This window comes from Phaethon aethereus, assembly GCF_964289735.1.
Source record: "Phaethon aethereus genome assembly, chromosome: 10".
Classification (NCBI taxonomy): Eukaryota; Metazoa; Chordata; class Aves; order Phaethontiformes; family Phaethontidae; genus Phaethon; species Phaethon aethereus.
In genome coordinates this window covers 17490087-17515609 of record NC_138586.1, presented here as the reverse complement: position 1 = coordinate 17515609, position 25523 = coordinate 17490087, and the positions used below count along the sequence as shown (strand labels likewise).

At 46.8% G+C, this 25523-nt stretch overlaps 1 protein-coding gene across 1 annotated transcript in view; it reads left to right on the top strand.

Annotated features, from left to right (window-relative positions):
- The window catches only part of ATP11C (ATPase phospholipid transporting 11C (ATP11C blood group)), a gene marked incomplete at both ends in the record, with an annotated part of 55164 nt that extends 31871 nt beyond the window's left edge, over positions 1 to 23293 (top strand). Inside the window, 20 exons of the mRNA XM_082004198.1 lie at positions 20 to 101; positions 478 to 628; positions 1485 to 1682; positions 2574 to 2735; positions 2928 to 3085; positions 4013 to 4084; positions 5015 to 5088; positions 5809 to 5912; positions 6519 to 6700; positions 7223 to 7486; positions 7837 to 8011; positions 8684 to 8786; positions 9855 to 10000; positions 10377 to 10436; positions 11498 to 11625; positions 14145 to 14280; positions 16097 to 16162; positions 16997 to 17100; positions 18473 to 18626; positions 23177 to 23293. Of these exons, the coding sequence (XP_081860324.1) occupies positions 20 to 101; positions 478 to 628; positions 1485 to 1682; positions 2574 to 2735; positions 2928 to 3085; positions 4013 to 4084; positions 5015 to 5088; positions 5809 to 5912; positions 6519 to 6700; positions 7223 to 7486; positions 7837 to 8011; positions 8684 to 8786; positions 9855 to 10000; positions 10377 to 10436; positions 11498 to 11625; positions 14145 to 14280; positions 16097 to 16162; positions 16997 to 17100; positions 18473 to 18626; positions 23177 to 23293 (2636 nt within the window). The remainder of the gene's footprint in view (positions 1 to 19; positions 102 to 477; positions 629 to 1484; positions 1683 to 2573; positions 2736 to 2927; positions 3086 to 4012; positions 4085 to 5014; positions 5089 to 5808; positions 5913 to 6518; positions 6701 to 7222; positions 7487 to 7836; positions 8012 to 8683; positions 8787 to 9854; positions 10001 to 10376; positions 10437 to 11497; positions 11626 to 14144; positions 14281 to 16096; positions 16163 to 16996; positions 17101 to 18472; positions 18627 to 23176) is intronic.
- Between the last annotated feature and the right edge of the window lie 2230 nt (positions 23294 to 25523).

Here is a 25523-nt window from a genome sequence, read left to right as displayed (position 1 = left end):
CTGCTTTTATACCCTGTAGGAGTTGCAGTCTATACTGGAATGGAAACGAAAATGGCTTTGAACTACCAAGGGAAATCTCAGAAACGGTCTGCTGTAGAAAAGTGAGTATTTATAGTCAGCAAAAAATCATTAGAAGCTGTTGGTTTTTTTGTTTGTTTGTTTTTCTTCAATGGATGACTCGTACAGAAAGGATCTCCTAACCTGCTGCCTTTTGTTTCAGATGCTCTCTGATTGCATAGAAAATCTGTATATTTGATTAAGCATATCTTTCAAGAAGCTGCCTCATTTAGCTTTTTTATTTAAAGATAAAATTAAGAAATGTTATAATGCATGAACTGACCCTGAATATCAGCACTGTCAAAAGCACTTATTCTGTAATGCCCTTCTTGAAAGTAAGGAAGTCTTGTTCCTGCTTATTTGCATTATTTTCTACATAAAAATAGCTGCAAGAATTTAAAAAAGAAACCTATTTTTCAGATCTATCAACGCTTTCTTGATAGTGTATTTGTGCATCCTATTGAGCAAGGCTACTGTGTGCACGACTCTGAAATATGTCTGGCAGAGTAATCCATTTAATGATGAGCCTTGGTACAATGAAAAGACTAAAAAAGAGAGAGAGACGTTCAAGGTAAGTTGATTTGTATTTTGGCACCTCCTCCAGCTTTATTTGTTCTGACAGTTTTATTTAATCTGATAACGTCTGCTGCCAGCCCTGTGAGTCCTGTTTGCTTGCTGGAAGTGCTGTTATTTCCTTTGGACTCTGCTCTCCTGCTGTTTGCGTTTCTTTCCTGCCTCTCCTGTGCCTATGCACGGTGATGCTTGCATGGAGTGGGGCAAAGCATAAATAAATATTATATATTATAGAAATGCAGCAGCTCATTTGTCCTGGATCCTTATCTGAATTTGAGCTATCTCTCAGCTTCAAGTAGATAAACTTAAATTGAGGCCACGTAAACCGGCTTCTTAAACTTGCCGAGATGCAGGCAGTCAAGCCTGAAGGAGTGAGTGTGAATGTGTAGAAATCAGTTATTTGAGGGATTATTGAGTAGGATTTATAGGGATGTCACTGCATCGTTTGTACACTCGCCACAGCTTGACTGGTGTCAAGCCACTTGCTCCTTCTTTCTATTTCCTTGAGATGGGAATGATCCTGTAGCACTATATTTTTAAGAGGAATATACTTGAATAAAACATCATTTTGGTCACTATGAGGCAGTGAGTTACACTCCTGTGTTATGCCCTCATAGATCTGCAGAAGACAATGAGATTTTCTGCATCGAAGGAAAATGGAATTTGGCCCTGTATCTGAGCTGTATTTTCAGGGTTTTTTTCTCTATTTAGAAGAAAAGCTTAGAAGAAGCTTAGAAGAAAGCTACATACACCTTAGAAGAAAAGCTGTCTAAAACCCCAGAGGTGTTGCTGTAAGCTGCCCCCAAGTTACGCCTGACAGGCACAGACTGCATCTTCTCCTCTTTCCATTGCAGGTCTTACGGATGTTCACAGATTTCTTGTCATTTATGGTCCTCTTCAATTTTATTATCCCGGTCTCCATGTATGTTACAGTAGAGATGCAGAAGTTCTTGGGTTCCTTCTTCATCTCTTGGGACAAGGAGATGTATGACGAAGAAATAAAAGAGGGGGCATTGGTGAACACCTCAGACCTGAACGAAGAGCTCGGGCAGGTCAGAACGTGCTCTGTTTGCATCTGCTTGGATGAAAATGTCCTCCCTGATAGGAGCCCTTGTTGCGGCAGTCACTCGTGGTCCCCTCAGGGCAGAGCTTCAGCCTGTTTGGTGGCACTTTCCATTTAGTATGATTCTACTCACTCTACAAAATGGATAAGGTTATAAATAGTGCATGAAAGAGCAGGAATTGGGTCATGGCAATTGTTTCCATGTTGGGGAATATCAGGCGCAGTGCTCTGCATGTCAGGGTGGTTTGCTTCCACTGCTTCAATTAAAAATCCTCTGTCTCTTCGAGAATTAATGAAAATGTCTGCCCAGTCATCGCTCTGGGCGTGCAGTGCACATGCAGCCACGCTGCTGCTGGCTTTGGGGCAATTGGATCTCTCAGGCTTCCCTTTCGTATCTACGTCAGGAGAGGCTGAGTGTAGGGTATGAGTAGTGCCTCCTGCTTTTTGTTTTGCTATTAAAAAAAAAAAAAGGCAATTTGGAGTAGCAATTATCTAATTTAAATACAGCACCAAGATGAAGATCCCTCAAAGGAGGCAGCAGAGCTGCAGCAGCAGCTGTATAAGCGCTGGAAGCTATAGCAAAGGACCCAGTAAAGCGGATGAGGGGAAAACGAAGAGCCTGGAAACAGATTTTAAGTCTTCAGGAGCTGCCTCCTGCCACCTGTGCAAAACCACTGAAAAACAAAGGAGCCGCTCTGAGGAGTGAAGTAGTAAAACTACACAGTGGTGTAACTCCCGTGGGGCACCTGCATCTTTTTGGGGGGCCGGGTTATTAAGGATAACATGCACTAAAATGCCCCAGCCTCTCTGGTTTTGGGGGGCTTCTTCCCTGGCGCGTGGGGCTGAGGGTGGAGCAAGGCATCCTGACTGCTTGTTCTAGGTGGAGTATGTCTTCACGGACAAAACTGGAACCCTGACAGAGAACAGCATGGAGTTCATCGAGTGCTGCATAGATGGGCACACGTACAAAGACTGCATTTCGGAGGTGGATGGCTTCTCTCAGACTGATGGACCTCTAAAATATTATGGCAAAGCAGAAAAGGTAGGAACTCTGCATGTTGATGACCTTTAGGGTTTTGTGGTCAGCACCTGGCTGTGTAAACACAGCAGAAGCTGGGGGGGGTGTTTTTTTTCTTTTAAAGTATGCATACAGAAAAAATCACGATCAAGCGCTGGGGGTGGGCTTGGTGCATGGCATCAAGCTGGTAACGAGCCCTCCCTTGCTCCTGCCTAGAGCCGCGAGGAGCTGTTCCTGCGAGCCCTTTGCCTCTGCCACACCGTTCAGATCAAGGAAGCAGACCAGGTGGATGGGCTGATGGGACATCCAGAACGCAAATACACCTATATCTCCTCATCCCCAGATGAAATTGCTTTGGTGAAAGGCGCAGAAAAGTAAGAATATGAAGATGGTGGGTTTTTTCCTTCCCTCTCGCCTGGTGGGAGGGAGGGGAGGGTTATCTGAAGGCAGTAGACTGCTTTCCCCAGTCAAGACTGCCATCTCTTTCTCTGGGAAGCACGTTGTGATACCAGTGCTGGGCCTGACCTGCAGCCCTGTGAAGCCACGCGAGCCTGTGGGTTTAAATGAGCTCTCTGTAAAAGGGATGCTTTGGAAAGGGTCTCTCTGAGCAGGTTTTCGGGAGGCCATGGTTTGCGTTCGCTGCTGAGAGCAGCCCCAAGGTGCCGCAGTGCCCAGCTGGGGCAGAGGCTCCTTTGCTGGAGCCCCATGGCACTGTGTTTTAATACCCAAGAAATGGAGACCAGTTACCGTGTGCGTATTGCAGCCAAACTGCTTCCTTGGTGCGCAGTGGCAAAATAATAGGATGGGTTACTTTTATCAAACCCATGTTTGAACCTTGCTGAAGATGCCGAAGGCCAGGTTGGATGGAGCTTGGAGCAACCTGATCTAGTGGAAGATATCCCTGCCTATGGCAGGGCAGCTAGAACTAGGTGATCTTTAAGATCCCTTCCAATCTGAACCATTCTATGCTATTTGCCAGCCCCTAGGTTTCAGACAGAGGCTGTTGCAGCTGTATATACTTGCTTGTGGCTTGTAAATCTGCCAGAGACCCAGAGGACCTCATCCAGAGCCTCTTGGCATCGGTGTGCTGCGGTGCCCAGCTCTCCAGGTCATGGGAGCACTGCCAGAACATCATAGCAGGCTCTGTGTGGAGCAAGCAAACATCTAGCCAAGCTTTTTAGCTCAGGCTTGCTAACTTCTTTGCTCTCTGTGGTACAGAAGGTGAAACGAGAACGTCGTTAATGTATAATATGTGCCAATGGGTGTTTTCAATGTTGTTCTGTCCTTTTGTTTATTGACAGGTATGGTTTCACTTTTCTAGGACTTGAAAACGATTTCATGAAAATACGAAACCAAAAGAATGAAACTGAAATGTAAGTGCTGCAGGGGCCACCAAGGAACGGGGCTGCTAGTGCTGCACCGGCTCCCACCTGGCTTAATCGAGTTTGGTCAACGTGGCCAACCTGGCAAGGTCAAAGCTGTTCCGTGAGGGCTGTCAGACAGTGCTGACCTGCCCGAAAACTCCTGTCCTTTTTACAAAGCGCGGCACAGAAAGGTGCAGGCTGGAAGGCTTGCTTGCAGAAACCTGCTGTCGGTTTTAGTGATGACTAAATTCAGGTCCCTTGCATGTATCCTTCATCCATGCCCGGCTGCGCAGGTGGCTCCCGGGATTCACGGGGTGGTTTCTGACCTTACGGACAGTGGCTGAGCCTCACAGCAGCATACTCCAAGTTTAAACTGTGTGATATGGCTCACTTCGCTGTAACTTTTTCCCCCTCCCAAGCTCAAAATAATTAGATTTTACCCTGTGCTCACAGCTCGGGTGACATCTGAGAATCACTGACCTAATCCCAGCACTCCCCAAGAACTTGCCTTCACAAGCAAGTTTCACTTCTTACTCCTCATATGGTGAAACTTCTCATTTCAATGCCAGGGCCGATGTCGCTGCCTGCGGCACGTGGGGCCCCGCTGCCTGCTGAGCCGCTGCCTGGCCCGGGGGCTCGCTGCGCTGGTGGGCAGTGAGTGGATAGAGCCCAGCCGCAGGCTAGAACCCAAAGCTTCGCTGCCTGGTGGGAGGTCTCATGTGTGCAGCTGCACCCTCAGCCCCATGCTCAAAGCAGCACTGGTGTTTTGGTTTTTTTACTCCATTTTTCCTGTGCATTACTTGCAAAAAGTACATTGCCCAGTGGGTGCTGCCACTTACAGGGTGTATGGATTTCTGCAGCTTGTTTTTAGTGATTTTCTGCCTTAAATAGTTATTTTTCTTTTACTGACTCTAAGCTCTATTCTTTCATTTTTTTAAGGTACCAACTCCTCCATGTGTTGAACTTTGATCCTGTCCGTCGCCGTATGAGTGTCATTGTGAGAACCACCACAGGTACAGTTAAAACACATTTCTGGACTCCTATACAGTGTGCACAAATAAAAAACATGTCCTCTTTATTCCTGTACTGAGCATGCATAATGCCATGCGCTGTAACCCAGAGGGGCTAAAGCTGTTAGGCTTTCTAAGCTGGTCTAATTAAATTTTGTACTGGGTCTGGCTGGGATAGAGTTAATTTTCTCCATATCGGTTGTTGGGGGCCAGCAGCAGATAAGAGGAGTGGACAGGGATGGAGACAGTGACCCATGGAGACCTCCCTGCTTGCCTTGTTCTAGCCTGGAGGTGCAAGTACGGGGTCGGGAGGGAGATGTGAGACCTTCCCCCGAGTGGGATGGATTTTCATGGGGATAGCAGACACAAATTCAGAGGTCACCATCCTTTTCAAATATCAGTCCCATACGGTATGGGATGCTGGTTTTACCCTGCCTGAAAAGGTTGCCTGCTTCTAAATAGGAAAAAATAAACTGCTTTGTCCAGCCTGTTGCAGAAAGCTGGCTCAGAGGCAGGTAGGGACACCCCGTATCCCAGCCCGAGATCAAACAAGGCTTTGCACAGGTAAGTGCAAGGCCACTGTTGGGTAGGCAGCTGGGCTTCTAGCAGTTCCTTGTCTAGTCCTGCCAGATTTCCTCCCTCTGCATCATTTGCTGGCTATTGAATCTGCTAAGTCTTTCTACGGCTTGTGAACGCTATAAACTATTTCTTGTCTGCTTTTAGGAAAGTTACTTCTCTTCTGTAAGGGAGCAGACTCCTCTATTTTTCCAAGGGTGCAGCAAGAAGAAATCCAACAAACGAAAGTCCATGTGGACCGCAACGCTGTGGTGAGCACGCGGCTGGAATTTGGCTGGCTCCTGGGGTTAGGAAAGCCTTATTCCAAAAATAGGGATGTGACCTTGCTTTGGAGGGAAGTGTTGAAAATCCGAGTGTCAGCTCACATTGTTGTGAAGCCAGGCTTCTTTCCTTTCCTTTTCTGTTTTTTTTTGGCTTCCAACGTTTATTTGGCTTTTGATATACTTATATGGTCTCCATCACAGTTGTGTCAGAGCATCTCCCAAGTAAGTTAAAAATAGAAATAACAATAGCAGGCTGTTTGCTCCGGTGGGAGAAGTGCCTGCTCCCAGTCGTGGGGACACCGATCCCCGTTGTCCCTGCTGGATGCTCTCAGCTCTGGTCCTTCTCTTAGTTTCTCTCTGCCGTATTACATGCACATAATAAGTGTTACCACAGTTACTCTGATGGGAAGCAGTTACTCTATAAACACAGAAAAATTGGTCTTTTGACTCAAGCCAACAAATTGACGTTGCCATCAGGGTCAGTACTGACAGAAAGCAGTTATGGTGAAGAGCACTAGCCATAAAGAGAGGAGCTGTAGAAAACCTGGGTTTAGGGCACTTGTCCACTTTATTTTCTTTCCCTTTCCCTACAAGGATGGCTACCGAACGCTTTGCGTGGCATTCAAAGAACTAACTCAAAAGGAGTATGACAAAATTGACAAACAGCTTAATGAAGCTAAGATGGCTCTGCAGGACAGGGAGGAAAAGATGGCGAAGGTGTTTGAAGACACAGAAGCAGACATGCACTTGATTGGGGCTACTGCCGTAGAAGACAGGTAAAGAGGTGACCACCACCACCACTGACACTGGTACCTGCAGTTTCTCCCTGACGTTGCACCGTGGTGGAACTGAGCAGCTAGGGAGATGCTGGGAGTCTCCAGGGCAGTTACTTATTCGGTGTACAGCCCATTACATGGTGCCCTAGTTGCTAAAATTGGCTGATGTAGTAGGAATTAGGATTTATTAATGAAACTATGGAAGTACTTGGGTGTCTAGAAAGTGAATTACGCATGCAGCATTAATTTGCACATCAAAACAAATTCAGTTATAGTAACTGTATGTGTAACTCCTATTCTTGACTCTTAGGTCTCACAATATAATGCAGTAATTTTCTTTTTGGCTGCAAATAAAAATTTGGGATTGCTGACTTCTAATCCTTATTCCTGTGGCAGTGGTCTCTCCAGCACAGGGAAAATCAATTAACTTCTCTCTAGCTGGTATTTCCTACCTGCAAAATAAGGGTTATATGGATTAAGTGTGGACCAGCCTGAGAAGTGTCGTTTTGCGTCTCCTTGCAGGCTGCAGGAGCAGTCGGCAGAGACGATCGAAGCTCTGCACACAGCCGGCATGAAGGTTTGGGTGCTGACGGGAGACAAGATGGAAACTGCCAAATCCACCTGCTATGCCTGCAGGCTTTTCCAGACCAGCACCGAGCTGCTGGAGCTGACAGCGAAAATGGTGGGGGAGAGCGAACGAAAGGAGGATCGGCTCCATGAGCTGCTGATGGAGTACCATAAAAAGTTGATTCAGGACGTTCCCAAAAACCGAAGAGGCCTGAAGAGGTAAGTGAGCAAGAGGACCCAGCCCATGTGCATTCGGGATGCAGATGGGAAGTTTATGGAGAAATAGGACCACATTGTGGCCCGGGGAACTCGCTGCCTGCACACACTGCAGCTGGCTCCTTCGTTTTGCTCAGTATCATCTCCAGTATTAGTTGGCTTTGTGCTTAATTACACAGTTCCGTAGTGAAGGGCGCGTGTTAAATTGAGGCTTTTTATGATTGCTAAGCCCCCTGAAAGGGATGGGAAGAAGATTAATGCAAAAGCAATTTCTTTTCCACTAAAATGATACAAGTGGCTAGATTAACTTCTTAAAATCTGGGGGTTTTTCCAACCTGTTCTTCGTGTTGCAGAAGCTGGACATTGAGTCAAGAATACGGCCTGATTATAGATGGCTCAACGCTGTCGCTGATACTCAACCCTTCTCAGGACTCCAGTTCTAGTAATTACAAAAACATATTTCTACAAATCTGCTTGAAGTGTACTGCAGTGCTCTGCTGCCGGATGGCTCCTTTGCAGAAAGCACAGGTAGTTACTTTTAACTGACTGAAGCACATCGTTAGGTGATGTGATGCACTTTTAATCCATTGGCTGGAACTTGGCCTGATCATCTTAATCAGCTAGGACTTCTCCAGGCTATGTGTAAGCCTTGTCTGAGCTTTAAAATGTGATGGAAACACACCAGCCTTTCAAATCTGAATGTAAAAACTTTGTTTAATATGCTCACAGGAAGCCACAAGCCCAAGCCAATTAGAAATAAACAAAACCCCTGTTTGTTCTCTTTTCCTTTCCAAATTTGTCAAGTGGAGTCTGTGACTTCCTCACGCTAGCTGATGGTATCCAAGTCTGAGAAGTGGTGTGTTTCTGCCCTGTGGGAGGGTTTCTCGGGAGGTTTCCTGCCCCGTGCAATGCCTGAGTGGTCCGATCTTTGGGAGAGCAGGGTCTGGCAGAAGGGAAGGGTGGGATGCTGCTGCCTGGGATTTGTTTTTAAATACTGTCCTTCAGCCCTGTGCAGCTGGATCTTGGCTTTTGCTCTGGTTGGTGACTGTGAAGGAAGTGATGAGGGGGTTTATTAATCTGAGTTCTCCAGGTGTTATTTTGCTGCTGTAGAAGCCTGGTTGCGTGTCCTGTGGGGATCTCTGGAGGCTGTTTAGCTGAATTTTTGGTTTCTGCTGCTATCCTTTTTTTAAAATCTTTTAGATTGTGCGAATGGTGAAGAACACAAAAGGGAGCCCGATAACACTCTCCATAGGAGATGGTGCAAATGATGTTAGTATGATTTTGGAAGCACACGTTGGAATAGGTAAGACCCATCTGACACCTAAGACCTGTCTGCTGTTGCTGGGGTTCACTGTTGAGGTGCAGTCAGCATTTCTGATTGCACATGGCTAAACTGATCCCACTGAAAAATGCGGAAAGCCTGCTGTGGCTTTCTTTGGAGCCAGGCTTTGACTCCAGATAAATGCTTGGGATCATCATACACTGTTCACCTTTTGATAGTATCACTCTCTCTATCAGTGATAAGCGGCAGGTCGTGTTCAAAAACTCTTATGGCCAAATTCAAGGTGGTAAAGGTTGCTTGCTGGTCAGAAAAAAAAGGCACAAGTAGCGAACTGATGGGTGATTACTGGCAGTTGTTGCAAAGGCAGTGCAATGAAAATATCAGACTTTATTAGGGCTGTCTGGTCATAGCTGCTAGTGACTCAGCACTGGGGACCCGCACGTGTTTCCTGAGGGCTCAGTGATGTTGTATGTGCCCTGTCCATACAACTGACATCAGGCTGGAAACTGTCCTCCTTTCTGCAGATTGGTGTTGGGAAATACTGGAGATTTTTTTTAATACCACTAAAGAAGGGTTGATGGAAGAGAAAGAGCAGCCTCCTTATTTGGGGCTGTTGAAAATGCCACGGTGCCCTCTAATGAATGGGGTCCCAATGCAGTTCGTTTGGATGTGGCTTTTGAGTGAACTGTCTTTCTTGAGCTCAGCTCTGTGGGGTTGTCTCGGTGGGGCTGAGTATCTGTGATGAAATAACTAGGCTGTGTGAGATGTGGGCAAGCCCGTGGGGAAACCAATTCCTTATCTCTTATCAGGTTTGCTTAGATACTTCTCACCACATTCTCTCACACAGGGCCTCAGACAGCAACCTAAATATAGCTTAAAAACTCCAGAGGCAGGTCTGAGTGTTGTGGAGCCAAAACCACGCTGAGTGTTGCAGCACGTTAGCGTTTTGCTCTCCTGGGGCACTGAAGAGGGAAATATGGCCTTTGTCATGCCTTGAGACACTGAGTGATGTGACCAAACCTAGTGGGTAGCATCAGTCCAGATTCCAGTCCTTTAGGGATTAACCCCTTACCATGCTTCTGTCTCCAGGTATAAAAGGCAAAGAAGGACGGCAGGCTTCCAGAAACAGCGACTATGCTGTGCCAAAGTTTAAACATTTAAGAAAATTGCTACTAGCACATGGGCATTTATATTATGTGAGAATAGCACACCTTGTACAGTATTTCTTCTATAAGGTAAGGATGTTTGTGCAGCTTATTTCTTTGTTTATATTATGGGTTTCTTTGACAATAGAAAAAAAAACAGTAAAGGGGAAAAAAAAAATGTATAGATTATTCTGTAGCTCTGTTTTCCTTCCCTAGAACAGGCTGTGCCTCTGCCTGTCAATTGAAAGCAGTGCTTAGAGGGGAGTGTGAGCATGACTTTGCTCCAGTGTCTTCTGCACATACTAACTGCTTGTTGGATTAGTTTTGTGCTTGGTAGAAAATAGTGCCCTAACTTGTCCGATATTACAATATCAGACATTAGTGTCTGATAACAGGAAAAAATATTTGGATTTAGATTGAGAAGTCAAGTGCTTCCCTGCTAACTGTTTGTCCTTTGTTTCCCTAGAACCTTTGCTTCATTTTGCCGCAGTTTTTATACCAGTTCTTCTGTGGATTCTCACAGCAGGTAACCACCAGTAACGTGTCTATATAGCCAGGATAAAAAGCAAAAAGCACAGTGTGGCTTCCTAGCAGAGACTTGGCTTTTGGCGTCCTGTCCCTTCCTCATCTTGCTTTAGAGGACAGTAGGAACCAACCTCGTTGCTTAGCACCGTATCTGGAGTGTTTTTGAGACCCATAACTGAAAAGAAAGAAATCTGGGTTTTCTTCTTTTCCCATCCACCACCCATAAACACAGATGGAGACCTTCCTAAAATAACGAGAGGTTTAGCTGGTTTGTCAGCACCTGATTTGACTACTTCTACTTCTCTTAAGAGAAAAAGTTTTCAAACCTGATCTTTTCTTCTCTGCTGCATTCCTCTGCATTAAAGGTGTCTCTCAAAGGGAAGAACAGTTTGTTCTTTTATGACAGCCTTTAAAAAAAGATACATGATGAGTGTCATCAGAGACTTGTGTAGTCCAAGTGAGCGTCAGAAGGACAGAACCGAGTGGTGGGTGGGCTCATGTGCTTGGAGACAAGAGCTTTGGCTTTTCTGTCAACTTATGGGCTTTTGTGTCTATTTGCACCCGAAAGTAACGGTAAAGAAGAGTAAATGATAGGAGATAATTCTCTGCTTGCCTCAGCAGAACCACTTGCTTTTAAAAAAAAAAAAGAAAAAAAAAAAAAAGAACCATAGTTCCTCTAAAACAGTCTAGTCTTTGGAGAGTCACAGGAGACATCAAGTATATTAATAGAAACAGCAACACAAGAGCAGCTACAGAAAAGCTGTGAATAAGGGCTGTATAATCACATTTTTCTGGAGAATGAGCTGGCGATGAGACCAGCCAGTTACAAAGCTTCCCAGTGGTGGGAGCGGGGTCCTGGCCACGCAGTCGGCAGGTGTCTTGGCCCTGCTGGCATCACATGGAGCATGACCTCTACCAAATAAAACTGTCCTGTGTGGCTGTGACAAAGGGATGAATCTGTAGGGTATGTATGGAGGCAAGGACTGGAAACTTAATCTCTTTGTGGGGAGACTTTTTAAAGTGGAATTTCTGTCTCATTTTACCCCTTCTTCCTCTTTTAAGCCCCTGTATGATGCTGCTTATCTTACCATGTACAACATCTGCTTCACATCACTACCTATCCTGGCGTACAGCCTTCTGGAGCAGCATATCAACATCGACAGGCTGACCTCAGACCCACAGCTGTATATGTAAGTAGCACTGGACGGGGTAAGCCTCTGCACAACTTGGTTATCCGTGGTTTAAGTTTTGTTGGTGCAGGAGCATAAGCAGGTGTCCCTGTCCAGTGTCGGTGATGGGGTCACCATGAAGCGTGGTTTTTGGTTTTGTCCCTGATGGCTCTGCTGATGCTGCCTTAGAGCTGAGCAATGTCCTATTCACTGCCCATTTCTACTTATTTCTGCTCTCTAACGGTATCTGGTCTAGCAAATTGCACTGCTGTGTCTCTATAAAAAAATAAACTGTAGGTGGAATTCTTCATCTGTAATAAAAATCAAGCTGCAAGTGTGGCCACCAGACCATTCATTCACTTTAGCTTTGAGCCAGGCAGCATGAGCCAAGCACGTGATAGAGTGTGTAATGGATGGAGGGGAGATCTAGCTTTCAGGAGGAAAAAAGATCCATTCATTTTCAGAAAGACAAACGCTCCTGAAGCCCAGCTCAGGCAGGTAGTTTCTCAGCTTGCCTAAATGGATATCCTCCCTCAGGCTTCCCCTCCACAGGCCACATCCCCTTATCAGAGGCTGTTACCAGGGAATTCTGCTCCATGTGCTTGGAGTTTTCTGCCATGTTGCCCATGGAAAGCCCGGGTTAAGAGGAGACTGCCTTTCTTTACTTTGCTGGTTTCTTTCTCTCCTCCTTTGGTTGCAACCGAGGAGGACTCCAACCTCCCATGGAAGCTGAGATGCTTCCCATCTTCCCCCCACCCCTGCCCATGCACACGTGCTTGGGTGCAGCCCTTCAGCAAGGACTAAGGAAGATGCTTTTTTTGAGAAGCCCCTGCTCGTGCATCGCTGTTGCTAAGTCCCTTGCCTGGCAGTAAGCTTGGCGCCGAGTTCTCCCCTGCGGAGAAGAGAACAGGTCGGGGCTGCTCTGGCCAGTGCCCTGTGCAAGCCCTGTCACCGTCATACGACGCTCCTCAGCCGTGGAGGAGCTGTGTGTGGCAAAGCCGTGCTTGAGCCAAGAGCAATCCCTCTGCAGGGACTGCAAAGGGAATTAGCAGGTACCTAAAGATACTGCATGAAAGTTGCTTTAGGTATAGAAAAATCAGCAAATGCAGTAAGGGCTCTAGGACTAGGATGGAGGCTTGGGGGCTTTTGAAGTACTCAGATCCACGATTGATTAGACCTCTGTGTTCCTCCACTCGTGTGGCAAAATTCCACCACATGTATTTTTAAGTAAACTGGTAATTGAATATTGTGTATCATAGCCCAGTAACAGCAGGCCCCTGTGCCTTCGCCTGGTGGGCTGTCTGATCTCTGGGGTCTGTCCATTGAGGGGAAAACAGATTAATTGTGCAGGCAGAGAGCTTTAGTTTGAATATTCATGACTGTGCGAGTGCTGCCGAATGCAGAACGACTGCCGTGCCTCTGCTGTATGAAGTGCTGAGTTGCTGCAGTGCAGATCTCTAGTCTGAGGCGCTGTAAAAAGCCTGTTTACGACGAGCGCTGCAGGACATAAATGTGAATGCAAAACACAGCTTGCACCGAGGATATTGGTTGTATTTTTCTCTCCTTGCACTAAAACCCGCTTACAGTCTGGTTTATCCGTGCTCCTTGGTCGTACCCAAATTGCAGTACGTTAGAGCATTGTCACTGCATCATCAAGCATAGGATTCAGTAGGGCTTAGTTTTTGAAACTGGTTATAGGAGCCCAGCACCACACCAGTCTGCGAGGTGCATCTTGCTGAAAATGGATGTATTGCTTCAATAGTTAGGAAGAAAAATTGGAAAAGGATGGGGATTTTTGGTTTTGCCATAAATATGCTTTTATCCCCCACCAATCTTCAAGTTTTAAAGTAATTTGAAAAGATAATGATGCAGGAAACTTTTTTTAACTCCCTCCTGCCCTGATGGCCACCCTCTACTCCCCGGGCTCTGCGTGTGGTCCATGCAGAGCTCTGCCCATGGTGCATCCATTTGCTGCCGCTGCCTCCGTGCCAGATCTCATCCTATATTCAGCCAAGAGCCTCCTGTTACAACCCCCGTGTTAAAAACACCCACCCTACGATTCAGGAGGTTATTTTCAGCTTATGCAGAAAAATGTTCCTTCCAGGGACGGGACTTGCAGAGCTTTTCTCAGAGGGATTTTGTGCATTGAACAAAAAGAGGGAAACACACCACGAATTTGCTGCATCCATACGGCTCTTTAGCATTGCCCTGGTTTTAAAATTCAACAGTTAATGTCAGAGAGGCTCAGGACAGCGTTACAGCCGTTTGCTTTGGGCTGGCTTGGATTTTAGTCCAAGTTACCTAGAGGGGAAGGACAAAACAAGTGAATATGCTGAATCTCCAAGGATTTCTCATGCCCAGCAGCCGCATGTGGCCAATGCTGTTTATGTCCCGTACGCTGGCAGGTATTTACTTGTTTTACCTCCTTGTCTCCTACAGCAAGGGCTGGCTCCAAAGCTGGCTGATCACCTGGCTGCGGGGGGCTTTGCAGTGCACCCTAAATGTGACGGTGACGTTCTTGTTACTCCATCTCTTGGCAGGAAGGTTTCGGATAATGCAATGCTGCAGTGGAGGCCGTTCCTGTACTGGACCTTTCTGGGCGCCTTTGAAGGACTTGTGTTTTTCTTTGGGGTTTATTTTCTTTTTCAAAATTCATCGTTGGAAGATAACGGAAAGGTAACACCACCAAAAAAAGAAAGAGAAAGACGAGTGTTTCTTTTGTGCACTGCCTCTTTTACACACCTGGCAGGGAACATCTACACGCTTAATCTCTGCAGTGTGTCTCGAGTCTTGTCCGGCGGCGTAGCCTTGCTTATGGTGTGATTCTGCAGCAAATGCTTGAAACGAAATATCTTCCAAATTGCCATGGAAACAGGGTAGAGCTGGTTATACTCACTAGGTAAAATAACTAGTCTTACCCACAGCTTTATTCCAACCCAGTGAGCTTTGCACAGCACTCTTCTGCGTGGCCCAGGCGTTGGCCCAGGGCAGGAGCAGCGCCCGTCCTTCCCCCCGGCGTGCTGCCTGAAATCCGGTGCGCGCTCCGCTGCTTACAAGCAACTGAATTAGCCCACCTGAGAGGATGCTGCTCGTTTGCCCAGATGGGGCGCGGCGCGCAAGCAGCCCCGTGCCCGCTCCAAAGCATGATTTCGGCCGCCCTCCTCCCTTTGCGGTGGGGGAAGGATGGTGCTGGGCGTTTGCTACCGTTTCGGAGCCAGCATCAGTTAGCACCACTGTCAGAGCGAGCAGGCTGTTCTTCTTCTCCCTGCTGTCTGCTTGCTCCTGCCTCTCGTGTCAGGACAAGCGCTCGCGTTGCCACGTGAGCGAGGTGTGGGAGCTGCTCCGGGTGAACTTGCACAGAAAGGGGAGGTGGAAAAAAAAATAAAATCATAATTTTTTTCCTGTTTTCTTTTTTCTTCTTCTTTTTGCTGGTTAACTGAGTACGGAGCAAAGAGTGTGGCTGCCACACGTGGTGGCCTGGGCTGTCTCAGGACCCTTTCCCCAAGGGAGTACGCAGCATGTTATCGGGTCTTGACTTGATGGAAAAAAGCTTTACACCATCGCTTGTGACCCTTGAAGATACCTTAAGCTTTTTTTAGCAGCTAACGCTTGGAGAAAAGCTGATGAAATTTATGTATGTGTGTGCATACGTTGCATCGATCCCAGCATTTATGGTCCCAGCTATAAGTAGTCAAGTCCCTATTGTAGATTCAGTGCCTTTCTGTATTTATGGCCGTTCTGGTTATATTTGAATAAAACATGAAGCACTGATACGTTCTGCAAATGCCTTGGGAGGTCAAGTCCGTGTGTCATTAAAATAAGATCTGTGGTTATGTCCTGTTTTGTAAACACTTACGCCTGTGAGAACTGCTACCAGCAATTGTTCATAATATCCATGTATGTTTGATTGACTCCTTTTTCGCTCCTATTGACTTTAATTTTTTTGCATTTTTTGAAAACTTTTACATTTCACTTTCTGTTTTAATGTATGCATTCAGATCTTGACAGCCTTTGGTAAGCATCCCTCCCATTCATTGCCATCGTTTGGATTTATATACAGTATCTGCTTTTCTTTGTTGTGCGTAGTCACTAGTATCTGCAAACCAAACCAGATGGAAAAATACCCACTGGTGCATTCTGCAAATGGGACTAAAGCGAGACGATGAGCAGAGGTGTTGCGAGAAAGCAGAAACTGAGTAAATTACCAAGAAAACATGAAATACAGGTGGTCCAATGACTTGTATCCTCGATCGATATTGCTGTTAGTAGGAGGTTGTACCTGTCACCCGTCTGGGTCACCCGTCCGTGTGGCACTGCATGGCACAGGGTAGCGTAGTGCCCGGCGCCTCTCCGAGCATCAATCCCCCGTAGCAGTCGCTCCGTCCTGTCCTTCCCCTCCGGTCCCTGCTTGCACCCCAGTCCTCATCGTTGTTTCTGTGCCTCTCCAAGGAGACGAACCGGGATGCCTGTGGCAATGTAACGTGTTTTTCAGGTTTTTGGGAATTGGACCTTTGGGACGATAGTATTCACCGTGCTGGTGTTCACCGTCACTTTGAAGGTTAGTCTCTTCCTTCTTTTTCCAGTCACTTATTTTTGCAGTCATTTTCCAATGCATGTGTATGCGCTGTAAAATCATGCAGGAGATGTGTTGAAGGTGAAGTTTCTATGAATATGTTTCCCACCACGCTTAAAACTTCTCTTCGTCCATAGAGGAAGAACTTGCTTATTGACCACTGCCCTTTGTGCAGTCTGTGGTCTGTATTCCTGGGCTGTGCTGGTCTCTAAGCATTTATGTTTTGATTAAATTATTTTCCTGTTTTTTGCCTTCTTCTGAGGACTCCAGTTGGTTACGGTTGACTTTTTCCCACACTTTCACCCCTTGGCATTCAGTTCCAGCAAGAGGAGAGGAAAAATGGAGAGCTTGGGTTTGTCCACCTTGTTTCAGACACCGCTGAGCACCGGAGGGATCACAAAAACACATCTGGCAAATAGTAATAGCAAATCTGCTTTGTTTCACGGAGCTTTCCAGAACAAACAGTTTGCACAAGACCTTGCAAAAGGTCTTTTATGTTTGGTTCCGAGCAGCAGGTTGTGGCACGAGGCAATTACAGTCCCCGTAACCTTTAGACTTTTCTTTCCCGTAGCATCAGAGGTTGCATCAAATTTATTCTATTAAAAGATGTCAGTTACAATTAGACACTTGCTGTTTCTCTGTTGACATTGTGCCAATCTGTAGATATTGAAAACATTTTCCCTGGCGCACATACGCAGAGAGGTAGCCATTTGGAGAATTTCAACCTTAATGTGAAAGCAGTCAGAAATTTCATATAAATACAATCAAATACACTCTGCATCTAATGCCTGTTCTGTTTTTTTGTTTTTATTCACACAGCTAGCGTTAGATACCCGATTCTGGACGTGGATGAACCACTTTGTGATTTGGGGCTCCCTTGCCTTCTATGTGTTTTTCTCGTTCTTTTGGGGAGGAGTCATTTGGCAAGTACCTTTTCTTCTTTCTTAGGGAATGGCCAGCGCTGGCTTTGCGGGGGACATGGCTGCAGCATCCCCTCGGTGGGGCTATCCAGAGATTTAGGGACGGCAGAGTGTGTGCAACCATGCTCCTTTCTCTACCGAAGAGATAGCCTAAAAGCAGATAATGCCCTGGTTGTGTCCAGGTGCTTGGCTTTGGCGAGAGGTGGTTTGCTTTTCTGCCCATGGGATCATTTCTGGTGATGAGACCCTCGTCATCTTTGGGAGGTTCTGGGATAAATATTTCAGGATCTGTTTGTGCATGCGGGTGGGAAAGAAAAGAAAAATTGATGATGGAAAGAAACCCAGTGATACAGAAGGAAGGGAACAGATGAAGCAGATGCAGAGCAAGAGGACCCAGCACTCTGGGGCAGCTTAAGAGGGAGAAATAGGCAGGAGAAAGCGCAGATGCTGCTGCTGAAATCCTGGATCCGAGTAGGAGAAGAAATTCTCATTGATTTGAGTGCGACCAGGATTTTAGGCTTAATGTCTTGCAAAAGCCAGGCAAGCAATAGTACATTACAAATATTAGTTTTCTATTTCCTGTGCTGGAGTAGACGTTCATGTTGACATTCACAGTAGACAGCATCTCCCATTTTACACCTTTGCTCTCCCATGGGCTAGGGTCATGGGATTCGCTAGACCCTTGACCCAGCAGCCTGCTAATAAAGATGTGGAACTGATTTAAGTATTTTAATTGGGGCTTTGTTTAACTCTTCAGTGTTCCCAAACAACAGATTCGGATCTGCGATCTAGCCAGACCTCTGTGCTGAAATGTGTGAGTTTTCTGCTGGTGTGTTTAACTTGCAGAGCTCAATATTTTTGAGTTGATGCTAAGCAACAGCTGCTTTGGGATCCTTGTCATCAGTTATTTATGAGGCATTTTTCACAAGCACCTGTCGGTTCCCCTCCATCATCAAGGGAGGGAGGAAGAGGCAAATAACCTGCTGAGACTGAGAGTCCCTGGACTTCCACCATCAGAAGCAAACCAGAAGCTATAGGAAATTCTGAAGTTGAAATAAAATAATCTTGATTTTTGATAAGGTGAATAATTTATCTTTCAGTGATGGTAGCAAAATTCAAACCCTTCCCCACCCCAAAATGAAACAGACGTGGAAGATGCAAAATACATTGTGTAAGGCGACAGGACAGTCCTCCAGAAGTAGCGTACTAGAAGGAAGGAGCTGCATTGGGAGAAAGATGGACAGTGCAGGCTCTATCCGTCTCCATCTGGAAGGGAGGGATTACTGCTAAGAGTTTGATCTGAATCTGCCTTTGATTTGGAACTTCTTGGGAAATTTGTGTTAACCAGAATTTATTTGTATCCTTTCTTTTTCAGGCCTTTCTTAAAGCAGCAAAGAATGTATTTTGTATTTGCCCATATGCTGACTTCTGTTTCTACGTGGCTGGCAATAATTCTCCTGATCTTTATCAGCCTTTTCCCAGAAATTCTTCTAATAGTTTTAAAAAATATAAAAGAGAAAAATCATCAGGTAAGAAACAAGATGATGTATCACACAGTGTTTTTAGGAAGACCTCTCTTACTCTTAATCACAGGATGAACCTGTAAGAGTACCATGTACCACTCACGTCTCAAGGAAGGCTTTCTAGAGTCTTGTCTTGCTCTTGCACATGCCAGAGATGTCAAGAAGCTCATCTAAAAATACTGCCTAGATCTGTAGCGAGGAGAGACTCAACCGTGCCTTTCCTTGGTCGCCTCCACTGGATGGAAACCTGCCGTCTCTTACGAGAGGGCAGTAACCCTTTTCCAACCTGAACTGACCATCAAACCCACCATACTGTGTCCTGAAAAAAAAGCTGCTACTTTTTATGTCAACCCATGATCTTCCCCTTGGGTATGGCCCCACGTGCCGGTGCAGGGGGAACGTTTGCCCACCCCCTTAATAACCGAGGGCTCGTAGCAGGGCGTCAGCCTGCGGTGTCTAGCTCTCCTCAGAAGCGGTCTGGTTTCTTAACAGCTTTCCTCCGCTGCCGAGGAGGAGGGCTCCTTTTAGAAGTGTAAACTGTCTCCTAAAAGTTGTCTTCTTCACTCCTGGTGAACGCCAGCACTGCCGGGCTCACACCTCCCGCCGTGCTGAGAGCCCCCCCCGCCCCTTGCTCTCTGCTTGCCCAGAGGCGCCAAGCACCGTGCGCCCGCGCGGCCCCCGCTCACCCCGGCCGTGCCTCCGCCGCTCCCCGCGCCTCGCCTCCCTCCCGCAGCCCCGCTCCTTCCCCCCGCGACGGCAGCAAGTCCTGCCGCGGGTCAGCACGCGGCGCGTTGCCGGCCGGCCCTGGCCTCGTACCGTCGGGTTTGCACGTCGGCGGTAGGGCGCAGCCCAGGGGACGCGGGGCCACCTCGCCGCCGACACCCGGCAGGTGCCGGCAGGGCGGGTTTGGCCGGCGTGGCTCCCCGGCAGGCGGCCGGAGCCAGCCCTGGCTCTGCCGCGCCGCACGGCTGCAGCGTTTGGCCAGCGCAGAGGTGGCCCCTGCGCTGCCGGCCGTGCCCCGGAGAGGTTTCAGTGCGCTTCTCTCAGCTGGGATAACGTGTTGTCTTTGGTCCGTATTTAAAAATGATTAATATCTCCATTAAAAAAAAAAAATAGATCTAATGAAGTAGTAAAGGTTTTCCCCTCCCCGTAACATTTGAAGTACAATTTTGGTGTGGTATTAGTGAAGTAAAATGTGTCTCTGCAAGGCTAAAAAAAACCCCAAACCGCTAAAGTTGAAAGCATTAGAGATGGTAAAAGAAGTATGATTTATTTATTGGAGCCTGTATGTAATTTCTTCCAATTAAGTATGATTTAATTGTTTTCAGCTTGACACCTTGATTGAATAGGCTGGGAGCGAGTTGCTCTTGGCTGCAGACATAGGACAGTTTGAGGACAGTGACCTGGAAGGGTGACCAGGGGGTTTCCAAGCCCCAGCGCAGCTCACCTGAGTGGTGACCCATTTTTGCCTTCAGCTGACGGCCAGGAGATCCATTCCCCCATGCAATACTTGCTTTCAAGAGTGCTTTACATGTGTTTTTAAAAAAAAACAAAACTCTTGTGAAATCATTTAGCAAAGTGACCTGTCAACTAGAAAAATCGCTTCATATGTGCATACCAAACTAAACGCAGGCTGAGCCATATTTAAATGTACATTTTGAGTAAGAGCTTTAGAAGATGCCTGAAGCAGCTACCAGCTGTAGATGGCTGTGTCAGCAGTCAGGCGTAGCCACCTCATTCAAGACCAGGTAGATGATTTCAAATCAAGACCCTTTTTGAGAATCCTGACCTTAATATCGGGGCAAAAAAACACACCCAAAAAACAACACACCCATCAGTTTCCCAAGGGAAGCGTTAAATAAAAAAGAAGATTAGGGCAGTTATTTAGGTGCCTGAACCCCCAACTTGGCAGCTGAGGGTCCCCTCTGGAAGGGGAGGATGGACTGAGGCCAGGTCGATGGGCGTTTGCCTTTGACCTCAGTGGGACTGGCTTTCACGCTGAGTTCCCTATAACACGGCACATCGGCTCTGCCCAGTCTTTGTTAAATTTTCCGTGTGGAAATGATTTTGCAGGTTTTGGTTTTTTTGTTCTGTGGTTTTTGTTTGTTTTGGGGGGTTTTGTTTGTTTGTTTGTTTGTTTTACTGCAAGGCGCATTTGTGTTTTCCTTAGTTTCTGCCTTTCTCTTTCTCGTACTGCAATTTTCTGTCTTTTGTGCTGTGAACTAGGTAACGAAGCGCCTTCCTTCCTCAGGAACATCCACTATCTTCATGCTTTCTCAAACTTCCAGCAATCACAGCTTTTCTTGGAGTGAATAAGGTGATTTCCTTTCTGAATCACTATGTGTTGCTTGCTCTACTGCTTTTTTTCTCCTTCTAACGCCTAACTCCCGAAAACCCATGTTTAGATTTGCTCACCCAGAAAAACCCTGCTTTTCCCCCACTTTTGCTTTAATTTAAGTCTTTTGCTTAAATACTTCATCTGTCTCTTCCCCTTCGGTATCCTGCTGCATCTGAGGGGACTGAGCCGGTCATGCTCAGGACATCCAAGTGACGTGGACGCGGCCAATGCTGGTTACGCTCTCCTTCCCCGCTGTAGTTTTGTGTGTCAGTGGGCTAGACACAAGCTTCTCTAAAGTGTAGGACTAAGTGGACTCAATTTTGACCATCGTCCAGGTGACTTGTCCAACAGCTCAGGCTTGTTTGATTAGGGGGAGCTGCCCAAGTGCCCATCTTGCCCAGTCCATCCCACTTCACGCTACCGTTGTTCTTTGTACAGGCAAATAAGCCACCGCACTCAACCCTCACAACAAGGGATAGTCTTGGACTTGCTGACCATGGGGATGGTGGGGCTCCCCCAGAGCAAAGTGCCTTGAAAACATGTCCCTGGTGTTTCGTGTCACTGCAGATCTCCAGTATTACTCACTATTTTGAAAATACTGGTTATGAGGAGATCAAGGATGGTTTCCTTGTCCCTCAAAAGCACCTGTAGCATAAACCTCCACGTGTGAAGTTAACCGTCTCAGGAAGCAAGGCTAGTTTCTGAATACCCTCCATACCTCTTGCAGTGCAAAACCCAGCCAGGATTAATCACCGTGGTATTTGGGGAGCGTGTATTGCTACATCCCTTACGATGTGACTTAACTGTAAAAAGGTGTGTGTGTGTGTCTTACACTGTTCGACCGTTAGGCAGGGGCAAGCGTCATGCGTGCTATAAGTCTTTTTGCCTCGCTGTTGCAGAGCAGCAGGAAGGTGCCTGATTCATTGTCGGCCAGACCTTCTGTCAGACCACTTCTTTTAAGAACATTCTCAGATGAGTCTAATGTGTTGTAACAGGTACCCTGTCTGAAGGAGTTGGGATGGTTTTAAAAGCATTGATTAACCAAATGTAACCCCTCCAAATCAGTTAAACTATGGTTCTTGTAATCCTCTTGACTATCGGTGTGGGGCACCTGTCCTTGTGGAATGGAGATGCAATGCTTGGGATGCATTTTAATTTGGGGACGTTGTGCCATCCAACCTCTTAAGAATCCCATATGTGCACAAATCTCAAACTGAAATATTTCAGAGTATGTAAACAGATCTTTCAATATAACTGATATTTTAGCCTAATATTAACAGACAACTTAGTTTGGAGAATAGTCAGTGAATCATGCTCAACAATGAATACACACACCTGTATTCACAATGAAATCTTCAAATCTCAGCTATTAAAATGATTCCAGTATTGCATCTGAATTGTACCAAAATACCTTTTTCTAGGGTGCATGCTGTCTGTCAGATAGAAATAAGTACATTTTAATTCATCTGCATAGATTGAAACTAAACATGTGTACTTGTCTATGTATGTCAACATACGGTACGGCAGGCATGTCTCTGTGTCTGTATGTGTATACACACACGGAGAGCATCCTAGTAAAGTTTACTTCATTTTAAACGTCGTAGTAAGCCAATAGCAGAATTAAAAAGTAAAAGTGCCTAATTGAATTCACAATTTGACCTTTAGTGAGATGCGATATAGCTGTGTGCTGTCTGTAAAAACTGCAGTAAAACTGCAGATATTCTGCACATCTCTCCTACCTGTGTACCCCCGCCTGCTTCTAAGGCAATCTGTTTAATCGGAGCGGCAGGTCCAACAGCCTGGCTTGCCAGAGCTCCAACTGTATCTGGCATAAATCCGGGTTTCTGCTTGCCCGGGCATTGCCAGCGAGCCGTCTCCTTCCCCGCAGACGTTAGGTGGTGCTCTCCACTACCGTATGCTGGTGCAGACTGGTGCGGAGGCGGCCGGACTGGGGCAGAATGGGAGCCGAAGGGGACAGCGAGGCGGATGCCGCCGTTAGGCTTTATACAGTATATTGCAGGTTGCGCAAATTAATTTACCATCTTACTATTTGTTCCTTGGTTGTGAATGAAAGTTGGCACTTTTATCATGGTCTAATCATTCTTCTCCTCCTATAAAATTTGAAGCATTTTTTTCTAAAAGTAACACAGAAAAAGGTTGATGAATTCGGGAATGTAACAACTGCAATACATGTGTGTTTTCCTTCTGATTTTTGCAGACTGGCCCCTTTGATCTGCCTATGTTAGTCTCATACAAACGTATAGAGAATGGTTATGTGAAGACTGAAGATGCTGTTACTAATTTGGCAGAAAGATATCCTCTCAGGATACGTTAAAGTGCTCCATACAAACACTGCGTATTGTCATGCTGTAGGAAAAACCATGGTTTTAACATAAGAGTTCTCTTTAATATCACCAAGTACAGTAAGCAGCCATGCTGATAAAGCAGTAGCCAGGGCGCTGGCCCCACGGTACCCGTTTGTCTCTGGTCTTGTGGCTTCCTCACCCTCTAAAAAAAATCCTGCCAAATCAAAAGCCTGCGTCATTGGAAGCTGAGAGAGCATCTTTAGGAATTCATCCAAAACAGCAGGAATTGAAGTGCAAGAGAGCAATGCCGGTCCCATTTCACACGGGGGCTTCCTCTGCCCACTGCAGGTCTGTCCGAGAGAGCAGGGAGCTGCCGAAGCCTCTTGCTCTGCCTGACCAAAGAAGTAGCACAGACTTTAAACCCAGTAACAGCCCTCTCCAGCTCCCCGAAGTTACCGGGGGAAGCCTGCTCCTCTCACGCAGAAGCTGGACACAGCCCTGCGAGCATCCCGCCCGCTGCCACGGCCCCTCGGCGTGGGGTTGCCCCCTCCCAGCGACGGGTTGCCAGGTGCACGCGGCAGAAATACTTGAAAACTTGGGAGAATTCTTCGCGGAGGGCTGGACACGGTCCGGCGGCAGTTTCCGTGCGGAGACCCGTGGTGCTGGGAGGCGCCTGAGCATCCTCCCACGGCCGGTTTGCCGATGCGTTTATTCCCGATGGATGGTGAAGAAAAGGTCGTTTTCCCTCTTGCTGTGTCTGTTGGTGATGGAAGGAAGCTTTCGGGGGGGAGGAAGGAATCTCAAAAGTTGGGCTGTACCAGACTTTCGACCATTTTGCCTGGGTTCCTGTGGTTGTGCTTACGTTCCCGCACGGCGCAGTCGCTTCAACACTTTAAAGGCCCGAGTGACAGCACGGTCCTTGGATGATCCCAGGGACATGGGCTGTGCCTGTAAACCTGCAGGCGTGTAAAACTGCATCTTGGGGTATTTGCACTAGGAAAAAAAGAAGCCAGTTTGAAAATAAAAGGAATACAAGAACCTGATTTCACTTTACGCTTTATTTGGTTTTTAAATTGGCGTGTCCTTTTTAAATCTACCTGTACCACGGTGGTGAGAACTTTTCATTTTAGGTTGTGATGGTGATCACCACTGAGCAGAGGTGAGATGCCTGCTTCTCGATACTTCTTTTTTTTTTTTTTTCTCTGATTCTTCCTACATGGAAAAAGCAGCTTTTTTGTTGCGTTGTCATAAGCAGTGGCGGAGCGCGCTGCGTGCCACTGCCATTTGGTGCGAAGGTCCCCCCTCGTGCTGGCTGCCCGGCCCCGGCGCTCTGCAGAGCGGGGCAGAAGAACTACTGAGAGCAGTGCTCGGGGCTCATTTCAGAAGTAACAAGCTCTGCGCTGCAGCTGGGTTTGGCTCCCACTCTCTCGGGCTTTGTGTCACTTACGTGCAGAGAAACAACAATTTGGGACTAGCTGGAACATTCCCTTCATCAAATTTCGGACTATTAATTTTTGGAAGAATTGCGTCTTGCGCTCTGGCTGCCACCCCTGAGGTCCGTCTTTGACTCTGGTGGAAGGAGGATGCGGATCAGCTGCAGGCACATTCTGGCGGGCATCTTAAGGACCTTGCAGCGGGCCTTACCAGAGTGGGCCAGGGCTGTGCACAGTCCCCGCGGCTGCTCCGAAATCACCCAGCGTGGGAGGGGACGTGTGGACAGGACCACTATATTATATGCGCTGCACTGGCCTCAACGCAAGTGGTGTTCGTTAGCACCGCATTGGCAACCACGGCTCGACTCCTTGCCGCATGCGAGTGAGAGCTGCACTTCCAGCCTGTGTCCCATGGGCAAAGCTTTTTTTTAAATTATTTCTTCTTTATTTCCTTTTCCTAGCTCATTTCATGGACCTAGAATTCAACTTGCAGGCCTTGTCCCATTCTCAACTTTTCTTGCTAAAATGTGGTGCCTACAGATCAAGCATACGAAGAATACAATGAAGATACGCTCTATATGCCGAATCTAACCTTTCTCCTTAAATGAACCGTTGCTGACTTGTGTTTACATAACTTTTAAAATGCGGGCACTGAAATGCCTAATTCCTGTGATTCAAAACCATTCCAAGCCCGAACGGTCCCAAGCCTGACACCTTGCTTCTCGGTTTGTTTTGTGTCCTGCTCTACTCCCAGGCTCAAAGTCTGTTCCCGTGAAATTCAGCTGCTGGTTTTGCTGGTGAGGTGGGTGGGAGCAGAGCGGAGCTC